Raw genomic sequence first — 14100 nt, 5'->3', positions numbered from 1 at the left:
TGAGCCAAAATATGCCTTTTTCTAACTTTCTTCTTCTAACTAAATTATATTTGTAAAAGCAAAGTGCCCAGAACAAGAAAGATTATGGTTTCACTGTATTCTACCCCCAAAGCCATGTTTTCAGGAGGGTACTTGCAAACTTGAATGTATCATGGGAAGGGCAACCAGGACAGAGGGATCCAGAAAGCATGCCATATGAGGAATAATGGAAGGAAATAGAAATGTTTAACCCAAAGAAATCTTAAAGGGACAAAAACCTCATTTTAAGTATATGAAGGGCTTATCATAGCCCTAACAGAACTGGGAGGGAGCAATGGATGAAAGTTAGAAAAAGGCATATTTTGGATCAATGTAATTTAAAAATTAGACCTATAAAGTAAAATGGTTGCTCATAAGACACTTAATGAGTTTCCCAAGGTTACAGTTATTTAAGTAGCGATTGAAAAAGCACTTGCCAGGGATACTGTGAAGGGAACCTTGCTCAGGCCTAAGGTTTCTTCCAGCTCCAATTATTATATGATTCTATGAATTATTTAATAGTTTAATATTGAGCATAGTCCCTTAACCTCTGAGTCAAAGGTTCTTTTTTTTTTTCAGCTAACTGGTAATAATACTATTTATCTTTCCTATGTAAGCATTCTGTTGGGGCTCAAATAAAATGAAGCAAGCAAAGTAAATACTGATATAAATGTTATTCTTTTTGTTCCATACCATTAGTATAGTGATTGAAAACAAACTAAATTTATTGGCATGCTCTTCAAATTTGCAAATGCTTCATAGCTAGAAAGAACAGCTAACACCCTGGATGATAGTGAGCATCCAAAAAGGTTCTGAGAGAAGATGAGGCCATAATCCCTTCTACTGGAGGGGAGGAAGGAAAGAGGAAAGGGAGAAGAAAGAGGGGGAAGGAACGGGTGATGGGAAAGGGGAGAAAAAGGAGGAAGTGAAGGAGAAGAGGGAGAGGGACGAAATAAAGGTTGGAAAGGAGGAGGGAGAGGAGGAAAGAAGGGAGGAGGAAGGATTCAGGTTAGGAGAGAATAAGAATTCAAAAGGATTAGGGAGGAAAAGGAAGGAGGGAGGAGAGGAGAAAGAAGAGAGAAGAAAGGACAGAAGGAGAGACACGATTGTAAAAGGAAGAGGGAAGGGGAGGGAAGAGAAAGGGGGAAGAGAGAGGAGGGGAAGAGAGAAAGAAGAAAAGCAAGGGAGGGGGAGGGTAGAGGGGAAACGGCGAGGGTGGTTAAGGAAGAGGGGAAGAGAAACGGAGGAAGAGAATGGGAAAAAGTAAAAGACGGAGGGAGGAAGGGGGGGGGGTGGATAGAGAGGGGAAGGGAAGGAGAGGCAAGAGGGAGGAGAGACCGGCCATAGCTTCTTCCTGGCCCCACCCTACAGTGTTGTCCCTTCCACGTTTAGGAATATCAGGTTGGGGAAGGGGTCTCCAGAATATAGCCCCCAGAAAGCCGAGGCTGAACAGAAAGGGGCGGCGCTTGGGAAGGGCTTACTCCGGCCCATGGCTCCTCTCGTACTCCAGTTCGGTCACCTGCCTCCGGATGGCTCCACTCCTTAGACAGCCCTGCTTTGCTGCCGAAAGGGTAACCATGGCAACAGGAAACTCTACGGCGGCCGTGTTGGACCCACTTTCTTAGATCCCGAAAGGCAGGGGGATAGCAGGCGGTGGAGTTTTAAATTCATTTATTTGAGAGTTGAAGTAGAAAGAAGGCCTTGAGAGTTGTTTTAGTACAGGCGTTCTGAACTTAGAGTGCGTAGACTTAAAAAAAAAAATCTTTTTTTTTTTTTTTAATATTTGGAAAACTAATGCTAGGTATTTTATTTTATTCATTTAAAAACATGAGTCCATAGAATTTACCAGACTGACAAAGTGATCCAAAACCCAAGTTAAGAGAACCCCTGATCTGGTCCAACCAACCTCATTTTGCAAATGAGATTGTCCTTCGCTCAGCAGAACACATGTAATCTCAAAAGCAGCAGCAAAGCCTCCTGACTCCAAGGATTTGTTCTTTCCTCTGCACCAGGGCAGCTCCCAAAATTAGGACTAAAGGCATTCAGTATCCCTTTCCCAGTCTTCTTACTTCTTACCTCCTTCCCACTCCAAGGTGCTATAAGGTTTTTTTGGTCCCCTCCTTTCAAACTTCCCTTTGTCCAAAAGAGTTCCCTGGTAAATTAAGGAGGCAAGTGAAATTTGCCTAAAATAATCTCCTAAAAATAGTAGATAACACCCCTTGCAAGTCATAAGGCAGTATTATTATCTCCTTTTAACAGATGAATAAATGTAAGAAATGCCCAGTTTCACGTGGCTATTTGGTAGTAGATGAGGACTAGAAGATCTCTTGGAAATCAGCTTTAGCTCCTTCATGTTATAGTTGAGGAAACTTTTGATTTCCTCGTTTTCACTGGCAAGGAAGTCTGAAAGTTAGGATTTTAACACTCATGCTCTGATTCCTAACCCAGTATTCTTTCCATCAAAGCCTATAGTTATTAGGTACATATTACATATGAGGCATAGAAGATAGTCTTGGAAAATGACATAATCAATATCCTTAAGGGTTTTACAGCCTGATAGGAACAAAAATAAACAAATATTATACAAGGTAAATAAGATAAGGAATGAGGAAAGATTCAGACTATGCTGTTTGTAATGTTGGCAGTCCCCTCCTCTGCTCTGCTCTACATGAAATGTTGGGGAGAACTAATTTCAGAAATCAGTGTGAAGGTTTAAAGCTCTCTTCACTTCACTTATACCATCTGTCCAGCCTCATTAGCCTTCTTGTGGCCTGCTAGAGCTACATTCCCCAAATTCTGCATCATTGGTAAGTTATCTCCTATTTTACTCCTTAATGATTACATTCAAACTTCAAGAAGTTTTCTCATAACAATACCACCTATTCTCCAGTCTAGAGAAAAGAAAGAAAGATGGATGTAGAACCCAAGACAACTGTGTTGTTCTGATAATATTATCTTCCAAAGGCAGAAACCAAGGCCTCTAAAAAAGAATTGGCTTTCCAATCTCTGTAAACTCACAAGCCATGGAGTGAGGGATTCAAATCCCTGGTCCATTTCCCTTTCCATGATTGCTCTTCCAGACCTCAAACCACGACCAAAGACAATAACACGATATGTGTGAAAATATAAGGAGAGGATGCAATTTGTCTTTGCTATCAGCTTTGAGAATCCCAAAGAAGAATTAATTAAATCATGCTATCTTTCCTTGTTCTGGTTTTGCATTTGACTGTTCCACATCTTTCCTTAGACCTCAACTGCCCTCTGGTGGCCATTGGCAGTACTACCCCCACCTGTACCACACCCTAGGTGTCCTGGAAGCAGCCTGACAATTATGCAAAGTTTTCCAATTAATTTATTATTCAGTCAGTCAGTAAGGTCCTTAGAAGAGCCCCACAATAGCTAAATCCTGTCATTTCTGACTCCATAATATCTGTCTCTTTCCTCCACTTGCATGTAACTTCTCTAGTCCAAAACAGGAATAGCCTATTAATTGGTCCTCAACTTTCTAATTTCACCCTTTCCAATTCATCCTCCACCCGGCAATGAAGGTTATCTTCCAAAGACACTGAAGTCATTCTCCCATGAAGTCCACTCTTTTCTACAAATGAAATGAAAGACCCGATTCTCCCCTTCAATTGCCTTAAATATTAATCCTTTACATCTGTAGAAGACTTTTTACATGTCTTGATTAAGCTTTGAACAACCTTAGGAGATACTATTATCTATCTCAATTTTAGAGGTCATAAATATAGCCATTTAATACAGGGATTTTTTCTTAGAGAGTTCTTTGATGGCTTGTTCAATTTCTTTTTCTGATATGTGATTAAGTATTCTATTTCTTCTTCTGTTAATCTAAGCAATTTATATTTTTGTAGATATTCATCCATATCACCTAGATTGGCATATTTATTGCCATATAACTGGGAAAATAGTTTTTAATGATTGTCTTAATTTCCTCTTCATTGGAGGTGAGGTCTCCCTTTTTATCTATGATTCTGTTAATTTGGTTTTCTTCTTTCCTTTTTTTAATTAAATTGACCAGTACTTTGTCTATTTTTTTGTTTTTTCAAAATACCAAGTTCTAGTCTTATTTATTAGTTCAATAGTTCTTTCACTTTTGATTTTATTAATTTCTAATTTTTAGGATCTCTAGTTTTCTTCTGGGGATTTTTAATTTGTTCGCTTTCAAGTTTTTTGATTTCCCTAATTTGTTAATATACAAACTCAAGGATATAAATTTTCCCCTGAGTACTGCTTTGGCTGCATCCCATAGATTTTGAAAGGATACCTCATCATTGCCATTTTCTTCAATGAAATTATTAATTGTTTCTATGATTTGTTCTCTAACTAATCGATTTTGGAGAATCATATTATTTAATTTCCAATTAATTTTTGATTTGGCTCACCATGTACCCTTACTGATCATTATTTTTATTGCATTATGATCTGAAAATATTGCATTTATTATTTCTGCTTTTCTGTATTTGTTTGCCATGTTTTTATGACCTAGTGTATGGTCAATCTTTGGTAATGTACCATGTGCTATTGGAAAGAAGGTGTATTCCTTTTTGTCCCTATTTATTTTTCCCCATATATCTATTAACTCTAATTTTTCTAAGATTTCATTCACATCTTTTACCTCTTTCTTATTTATTTTTGGATTTTATTTATCTAAATTTGATAGTGGTAGGTTCAGGTCTCCCACTAGTATAGTTTTACTATCTATTTCCTCCTTCAATTCCAAAAGTTTCACCTTTAGAAATTTGGATGCTATGCACCAAATGGTATCGGTATGATTACTGATATTTCCTCATTGTCTATACACCCTTTTATCAGGGTATATTTACCTTCCCTATCCCTTTTAATCAGATCTATTTTTACTTTGGCTTTGTCAGATATCATGATTGCAACTCCTGCCTTCTTTCTATCCATTTCTGGAATCAGACACAAACATTAATCACAGTCCTATAACATTTTATCAATAAATGGCAGGTTCCAATAGTTTAAAGCTTTGGGTATGCATTGATATATAGCAAGTATGTGTATATATATATATATATATATATATATATATATATACATATACATATATATATATGCTCTCAAAAACCAGTATCCACTTGTCAATGGATTATTATTGCCAATTCATGTTATAGGATAGAGTCAATCAGTCTCAACAGAAGATGCTCTCTTTACATGTGAGCAATGAATCCAAGAGTCCTTCTCTCCAACTTTTATAGATGTTGGAGTAGTTAACAATATTTGGAATGGTTCTTCCCAGGAAGGCTGAGTTGCTCCAGTTTACTGGAAATTCTTAATATACACCTTGTCTCCTGGGTTCAGGTCATGAAGTGAAAAGTCTAGTGATCTGGCTTGTACTGTAGCTTTGGATTCATGTAGTTCATGCAGTTTGTGCTGTAATTCCTGTATATAGGAAGCAATAGTAGTATCTCCCCCTAATAGTAATGGATATACGGGGGAGAAAGGCTTAGCCTGTATAGGTGGATGTCCAAAAAGCATCTCAAATGGCAAAATGTGTAGGTCTCCTCTAGGCCTACTACTAAGATAAAATATGGCCAGAGGGAGAATTTCAGGCCATTTTAAATGTGTCTCAGTGCATAATTTGCCAGTTATAATTTTAAGTTCTTTATTCATTCTTTCAACTTGGCCTGAGCTCTGCGGATGATATGGAACATGGAATTTGGGAGTTATCCCTAAGCAAGAATATATTTGATTTAAGACAGAATCAGTAAAATGACTTCCTCTATCTGAATCAATATGTGTTGGCAGGCCAAAACAAGAAATAATTTCTTTTAAAAGCACCTTAGCAACAAAAGCCTCTGTGGCTTGGGTCACAGGAAATGCTTCTGGCCATCTGGTTAGTTAATCTACTATGACTAGACAAAATTTATAATGTCCGGCCTTTGACATTGTTATGAAATCTATCTGTAGGTGCTCAAAAGGTGTATAAGTCAGAGGATGCCCATAAATGCTTTGCCATAAAAGGCATGTTTTTTATATCCATGGCAGGTAGAGCAGACTGAATATACTTTAGAGGCTATGGTAGTTATACCAAGGGCTATCCATACTCTCTTAACAGAGTCCACGATGCCCTGGATACCAAAGTGAACATTTTTATGAACAGATTGGCAAATTTGCTGATAGAAACTTCTAGAGAGCAGGGGTTTTCCATCAGATGACACCCATACTCCATGAATCTGTTTTGCTTTGAATTTTGTTTTGATTTTTCCACTTACTTTTCATTATAGGAGAGTGATAAATTTAAATCATCAGTGGTTGTTAATGTTTAAATTAATTCAGGCCCTTCTATGGCTGCTAGCTTTGCAGCATTATCTGTTCAATCATTTCCCCTAGAGACAAGGTCAGTGCCACCTGTATGGGCAGAGCAACGAACTACAACTAGGGCTTCAGGCATCTGGAGAGCAGAAAGAACTTCATTAATTATTTCTGCATTAGCTATGGATTTTCCAGCTGAGGATAAAAATCCTCTCTGGAACCAGAGCATCCCAACTGAGTTTCAAATGCCAAAAGCATATCTAGAATCCATATCAATTGTCACCTTTTTACCCTTGGCAATTATACAGGCGTGTTTCAGAGCCATGCGTTCTGCCCCTTGAGCGCTAATATTAGAGGGTAATGAAGCTGACCACTCAGTGGCAAATTCTGTGACTACAGCATCTCCACTGTAGCATATGCCATCCCTCATAAAAGAAGAACCATCAGTAAATAAGACCAGACCTGAGTTGTTTAAGGGAGTGTCCAAGAGATCATTGAGGCTTTTCTGCCATGGACACTAATGTTTCACAACTATGTAATGGTTCTCCTGAATTTGATAAATCTGGAAGCAAGGTGGCAGGGTTAAGGGTTGAACAGCATTTCAAGGCAATGTTTTCATTGTTTAACAAGGTTATTTCATACCTTGTAATTCGCTGATCAGAAAATGCCTGTATTCTATGTCTTAGCAATAATGCTTCTACCTCATGTGGGCACATAATTGTTAATGGGCATTCCGATACTAGATCAACAGTTTTTGTCACTAGTAAAGCTGTTGCAGCTACTCCTCTAAGACATGGTGGTGCTCCTGATGCTACTGGGTCCAGTTGGGCAGAATAATAAGCAACTGGGCACTGAGAAGGTCCCAAACTCTGAGTTAAAACACCTGAAGCTACCCCTCTTCACTCATGTGCATACAAAGTAAATGGCTTGTTGTAATCTGGGATGCCTAGAGAGGGGGCAGACAGGATAGCCTGTTTTAGATCTGATAGAGCTGACAGGTGTTCTAGCTCTAATTTTAGGGATTCGGGGACTGAATCCCTTGTTAGTGCTATAAGAGGATTAGTAATTTCCCCATAGCAAGGAATCCATTGTCTACAAAACCCTGTTGCTCCTAAAATTGCTCTAAACTGTTTCTTAGTGGTAGGAGCGCTTAAATTTTGAATATTCTCAATTTGTTTGGGAGAAATAAAGTGAGCACCAGCAGTCAGGATGAACTCCAAATATTCTACTTTAGGGAGGCACCACTGAACCTCATCCTTATATCTTATGCCCTCTTTTGTTCAATTCCAAAAGAAGGTGTTTGCTATCTTCCTGACATGCTTCCAGATCTGTTGAAGCCAAGAGTAGATCATCTACATATTTGATTAATTTGCTATTTTTAAATTTTATATTATCTGTATCTTGGATAAAAATTTGTGCAAATAAGCTCAGGATATCTATGAAACCTTGTGACAAACAACTCCAGGAGTACTTGCGGCCCTGCCAGGTGAAAGCAAAGATATGCCTGGAGTTCTCATGTATGGGTATGGAAAAGAAGGCTGAGCACAAGTCTACTACTGTAAAGTATGTAGCTGTGCTAGAAATAGAAGAAATAATAGTATTGATATTGGAAACTATGGAGTATCTCTTTATAATGTGATTGCTCACAGCCCTTAAATCCTCTACGAATCTATAGAGATGCTTACCATCGGGGCCCCCTTTCTGGTTTTTTAAAGGGCAGGATGGGAATGTTGTATTCAGATTTACAAGGAATTATTATTCCTTGTTCAATTAATGAGTTAATTACTAGGGTAATACCCTCAATTGCCTCTTTTTGAGAGCAGATACTGAGGAATGGAAAGAGGTGGGCTAGATTTAGTTTTTATCTGCACAGGAACAGCCAACCTAAGTAAGCCTACATCGGAAGAAAATGTGGCCCAAAGAGACTCTGGTATATCTTCAGGTATTACAAAGGTGGGATGCTCTTTCCCCTCCTGACTGTCCAAGAGAATTACAGGGAGTAAATTTAAAGATTCCTCAGGTACTTCCAACGATAAGGAAGCATCTGGGGAGCAAGTTATTGTGGCTCTGAGTTTGCGTAGAAGGTTCCTCCCCAGAAAATTTAAAGGGGAGTCAGGCATCAAAAGGAAAGAATGCTGTACCTCTAGAGGTCCTATAGACACCATTCTAGGGGAAAGTTTTTAACCCTTTGAGGTACTCCTGACAGTCCCATTACATTTTTGGAGCCAACAGAATAACAATGTAAATCATGTGTACTCTTTAATACAGACCTGGAAGCTCCAGTGTCTAAAAGACCATCATAATAGGTGTTACCCACCTTTAAGGTAACATGGGGTTCATTAGTATAGGGGGGCAGTGGATAGGGACAACAGGTAGTAGGACATCAGGGTCTGGAAAATCAAAGGTTGTATCCTCTGATTCCTGTGCCCCAGCCCCCCACCTGGACACCTTAATTGTATTTGGGAAGTTCCTTGGGCACTCCCCTGAAGAGCACCACCTTGAGGGGCATTAGCACCTCGAGTATTTTTTGGATGAGCACCACTTAAGTTATATTGTTGTGTAGTCATTTGGTTTGAGTTTTCATTTTCCCAATATCTATTCCTATAGTTATCATTCCTAAAGTTGTGGTTTCCATTATCATTAGTATAGTTATTTCTATAATTATAACTTCTGTAGTTGTTATTAAACTGCAAATTCCTTCTGAGTGCCTTGAGTAAAGTTCTACAATCTACCATTCTGTGGCCCTTCTTCTCACAGATTTGGCAGGTAACAAATCAATAATTAGATTCCTGGAGAGGGGTAAGTGCCATTGGTTGAGCATCATGCCTTCTTTCCAGTTTTTCAATCTTATCTGTTAAATATGTCAATCATTTCTCTATTTTTTCCATGAGATTATTATTGTCTTCCTCCTTTTCTTTGTTTCCCTTTGAAACATATAAAGGTGTTTTCCACAATTCTTCAAGGTCCATCTATGGCCATCTTGGGCAATGTGTTCTAAAATAATCTCTAATCAGTTTGCAAGAGTTATTGACAAAGTGCTTTCTAATTTCTCTTATGCTATTTTTTTAGATAGGACAAAATCCAGGTATCTACCCTCAAACTTGATTATTCTGTCCATGAATCTGGAGGGTGTCTCAGTCAGGGGGAAATTGTATGGTGATTTAATTGATAGTGGAGGAGATTAAGGAGAAGGAAGAAGGAAAGGAGTAGGTTTTCTCCCCCCGCTAGCACCAGGCGGGAAGAGAAGATTTGGAGATAAGGGTTTAGAGTGTGAAGGAGGAAAGAGCCTGAACTCCAAAAGAAAGGGCTAAGCCAAGATGTCAGAACTTGAAACAACTCCAGGTCAAACTCACTGCCAAACCCAGACAAAATAACTGCCACCATTCCAAGATGTTGGAACACCTAGCACGTTGCCAACCAGAGTCACCTCTCCAGGAAAAGAGGAAGAGAGAGGAAGTGATGTGCCTTATATAGATGGTTTTACATCACTTTCATGTGCCTCATCTGTACCTATAATAGCTTAGCTCAATTTAGGACAGCCCAGGGTTCTGTCTGCTTTTTCTGCACATGTCTGTTCTGTTGAAGGCCATTTCCTTAGATAATTAAATGTTGAGTTTGGTGCAGACCTTCCTAATCTTGTTAAACTAAGGAGGGTGGAGAAATTCAGGGTTCCCAAGACCTGATTCTGTTAGTCCAAGTATCTCTATTGTTATTGATTAGGAAATAGCTAAATCAGATCTTCTAAAGTATGGTCTTATTAGGGTGGAATAGTTTTAAAATTCACAGTTGAGGCCCAGTAGGTTTTGCTCCAACCTTTAATTCTAACCTTGTGAGTATCTACCCTCCTCATGTGTGTTTCTTGTAGACAACATATGGTAGGATTTTGGATTCTAATCCACTCTCCTATTTGTTTTTGTTTTATGGCTGAGTTCATCCCTTCACATTCAAAGTTATGATTGTCACTTGTGTATTTCCTAGCATTTTGTTATCCTCTCCTAATTCCGTCCTTTCTTCTTTTGCTCTATCCTTTTAAGTCAGTGGTTTACTTTTAATCAATCCCTCTAATCCCCTCCCTTAATATTCTTCCCTTCCTGGCCCCTTCATTTTTGTTCCCTTCTTGTTTTTGGGGGTCTATTAAGTTCCCTCCCCCTCTCTTTCCCTCCCTTTTTGTACTTCCTCTCCCCTACTCCCCCCCTTAGTTTTCCCTTCTCACTTATCCTGTAGAATAAGATAGAATTCAAGACCCCAATGTATCTATATGCTCTTCCCTCTCAGAATTGATTTCACTGAGAGTAAGGTTTAAGTATTATCTATCAGCACTCCCTTCCTCTCCTTCTTATAAGAGTATTCTTCCCCTCCCCTTCCCATGTGTGTCTTTGTGTGATAAAGATTATCCTATTTATTTTATTTCTTCAAGTATCTCTTGGTGCCATCTTTGATTCCCCCTTCCCTCTTTCTTTTTTTGCATGTCATCTTATAACCCTTAATGCCCCAATCTCTTCCTGTGAGTGATTCTTCTAATTACTATAATAATGAATACAATTTTTGAGAGTTACAAATAACATTTTCCCCATATAGTAATATATATATATATATACACATATATGTATATAATTTGATCTAATTGTAGCCCTTAACAAAGAGAGTTTGAATAAAAAACATTTTCCCCTTTTCCCTCTCTTTCTTATTTACCTTTTCATGTTTCTCTTGATCTTTGTGTTTAGATATCAAACTTTCTACTTAATTCAGGTCTTTTCTTTACAAATGCTTGGAAGTCTTCTATTTTGAGCATTCAAAATGCCCATACTTTCCCCTGGAAGTATATAGTCAGTTTTGATGGATAGGTGATTCTTGGTTGAAGACCCAATTCTCTTGCCTTTCTGAATATCATGTTCCAGGCCTTGCAGTCCTTTAGTGTGGAAGCTGCAAGGTCTTGTGTGATCCTGATTGGTGCTCCTTGGTATCTGAATTGTCTCTTTTTGGCTTATTATAAAAATTTCTCCTTAGTTTGAAAGCTCTGGAATTTGGCAATTACATTCCTGGGACTTGTCTTTTGAGGAGTTAGTGTAGAGGGGGTTCTATGAACACTCTCAATGTCTATTTTGCACCCTTGTTCAAGAACATTAGGGCAGTTTTCTTGGATGATTTCTTGTAGTGTGATGTCAAGATCTCTGTTTATTTCTGGGTTTTCAGGTAGACCAGTGATTCTGAAATTATCTCTTTGTGGTCTGTTTTCCTGATCTGTCATCTTGTCAGTGAGATATTTTATGTTTTCTTCCATTTTGTCAGTCTTTTGACTTTGCTTTATTAATTCTTCCTGTTTTGCAAGATTATTCTCTTCCAGTTGCCTAATTCTGGTCTTTAAACACTGGTTTTCCTTTTCAGTTTGGTCTATCCTGCTTTTCATGGCTTCCAGCTGTTTCTCCAATTAGGAGTTCTTGTCCTTTAAATTATAATTTTCTCTTTGAACTATTTCCCACTTTTCTTGCCAGAAAGCTTCCATCATTTTGATAAGCTCCAATTTAAATTCTTCAAGAGTTTGTGGATAATTTCCATTTTTTTGGAAGGTTTTGGCTTTGTTTGTATTTCCTCCTCTATTTCCTCTGTAGCCTGGGTTTTTCTTCTGTAAAAATTTTCCAGGGTCAATGTCTTCTTTTTGTTTTTCTTGGAGGGTGGTTTTTGCTCCTAGGCACAATTTGCCATCACTATGGAGGTTTTTCCTTCCCTTTTTAGTCAGAAATCTGAGTGAGATGGTCAGGCTCTCTATTTATAAAGTTAAAGAGCAAGGATTTTGACTGAGGCAAGCTCTTGATTATCTGCAACCTCCACTGTTCCTTGACCTTCTCTGTGCCACCTTCCCGAGAGTGCCCATGGTTTGCGCTCCCCAGCCCACCAGGGTTTCAGGTGTAGCTGCTCTCAGGGGTAGGTCTTTGGTGGTCTTAGTCAGCTCCCAAGGACCAAGAGGTGCCCCCTTGTTCACTCTAGAGGTGCCCCTTGCTCACTCACTGATTCCGATGTGCACTGGCTCTTACTCTGGCTCTGTAGGTGTGGTGAGGGAGGGTGGATCATCTCACATTTGAGCTTTTTCACCTCCTTGTAGTGTGGAAATGCCCAAATCCCACATACCTGCAATGTTATGCCCTACTATAGAGTCCCTTTGTTATTATGAATTTGTTTTTTTTGGTCTTTTGAGGTAGTCTATATCAGTGGATGCTGAGGAGAGGAAGAGTATCACATCTAGTCTCCCAGATTTAACTTTTAAGTAACCAAGCTATATGTTTTTGAAATACTTATTTATTGTTATATTGTTTATTGTTATATTGTTTAGTGTAGTTTGAGAAATTACCTTTTAAATTTTTTCTCTTTTGTTTTCTTACTTTTTAAGTAAGTTTAAGTTTTCTTACTTTTAAGTAAATTTTAAAGTAAGTTAAGTAAGTTAAAACTTGAGTTTATTGAATTATACCTCATATTTGGTATTGAAGTATTAGTACAATGTCTAATAGCTCTGACAACATTGCATGCCTCAAAGCTTAAAACACTGAAACCTGCCATTGGGTATTAAATCTTGTGGGACTAAAACTGATATTTGAGTCATGATTCCAGGAAAACTACAAAAGGATTACTAACAAGCCACTGACCATTGCTGATAAACAGATGATTAAGGTTGTAAACAATACCTGTAGGGATGATAAATGTCAGTGCTAAAGTGGGAGAGCTGTCTCAGGGGAAAGTCACCTCTTCTGATTTAACCTATAAGATATGACCCTAAAAGATATGAGAATGTCTGTATTTGGCTCTAACTCTAGCTTGCTATCCCTATGACTCTTGGATAGAGTAAAAAGTCAAATTAGGGGAACACATCCCCCTATTTTATCAAATTTCTGTCCCCTTTTTTCTTTAGCATGGAAACTTTCTTTAGTCATGGCAGATGGTGGGTAATTGCAATATTGTTGCATCTGAATATGTATCAGAGATTTGTTATGATTTTTATTTATATATGTATATATTTTCCTTTCTTGTTTTGGGGATGAGTGATTCATATATTATTTAATAAATTCTTAAATTAACAACCTAGCCATACTTCCTTTACCAAGTCTGTTGTTGCTCTTGTAAAAGAGTATTCACTGTATTAGAACATTATTTTGTATTACCATCAGGTTATTGTATGTAGGATATGATCCTGGATAGAATCTCCCCCTCCTAAGGTAGGATTGCAAAGTTATACTAAAAGTCCATAGACTAATACCTTTTAAAGTGATTTTAGGGAAAGTTATTGCCAATAACCTGGACCAGGAAAGCAGATCTCGTAGAGAAGATGTTGCAAGGCCCATCATGATTCAAGATTGACTAAAAAGGTGACAGCAATAGAGCATGTCCCCAGAGATCAAACACAACGTCTTGAGACTGAGTGAGCCTTTGGATCTAATGAACTGAACTGTGGGAGGTTGGGCCTTCCTTCTAATTCTGTCCTTTCCAAGTGCCAATATTTTATCTTGATTGTGTCAAAAAAAGGGGGGGGGGAATGCCCCCTAATGGCTCCTTGTCAATGCATCTATCTATCTATCTATCTATCTATCTATCTATCTATCTATCTATCTATCATTTCTTAATATGTTGAGAAACACCCAAATATAGTTAGATTCTCAATGAAATGTATATCTTTGGGCCCTTATGCATCCTAGTAAGTAAATCCTGAGATGTATATATATTATAAATGAGGTGAGTGATTGAGAAAACTAGCATGTTAATGTCCCAAAAAATAGAGTAGGAAGACTAATATGTTAA

General features: G+C 38.2%; 1 protein-coding gene across 3 annotated transcripts in view; it reads right to left on the bottom strand.

Annotated features, from left to right (window-relative positions):
- Positions 1-1598, bottom strand: part of DNAAF11 (dynein axonemal assembly factor 11) — a 103026-nt gene extending 101428 nt beyond the window's left edge. For 2 of the 3 annotated variants that reach the window (XM_007488351.3, XM_016431901.2), the window contains exon 1: positions 1500-1598. In XM_007488351.3, the coding sequence (XP_007488413.1) occupies positions 1500-1509 (10 nt within the window). In that variant the 5' untranslated portion in view covers positions 1510-1598. The remainder of the gene's footprint in view (positions 1-1499) is intronic. The other variant, XM_056823073.1, reaches the window with a different exon arrangement.
- Positions 1599-14100: the final 12502 nt, after the last annotated feature.

The sequence above is a fragment of the Monodelphis domestica genome, chromosome 3 (genome assembly GCF_027887165.1).
Source record: "Monodelphis domestica isolate mMonDom1 chromosome 3, mMonDom1.pri, whole genome shotgun sequence".
Classification (NCBI taxonomy): Eukaryota; Metazoa; Chordata; class Mammalia; order Didelphimorphia; family Didelphidae; genus Monodelphis; species Monodelphis domestica.
Note: the sequence above shows the minus strand (reverse complement) of the source record. Positions and strands in the feature narration are given on the sequence as shown.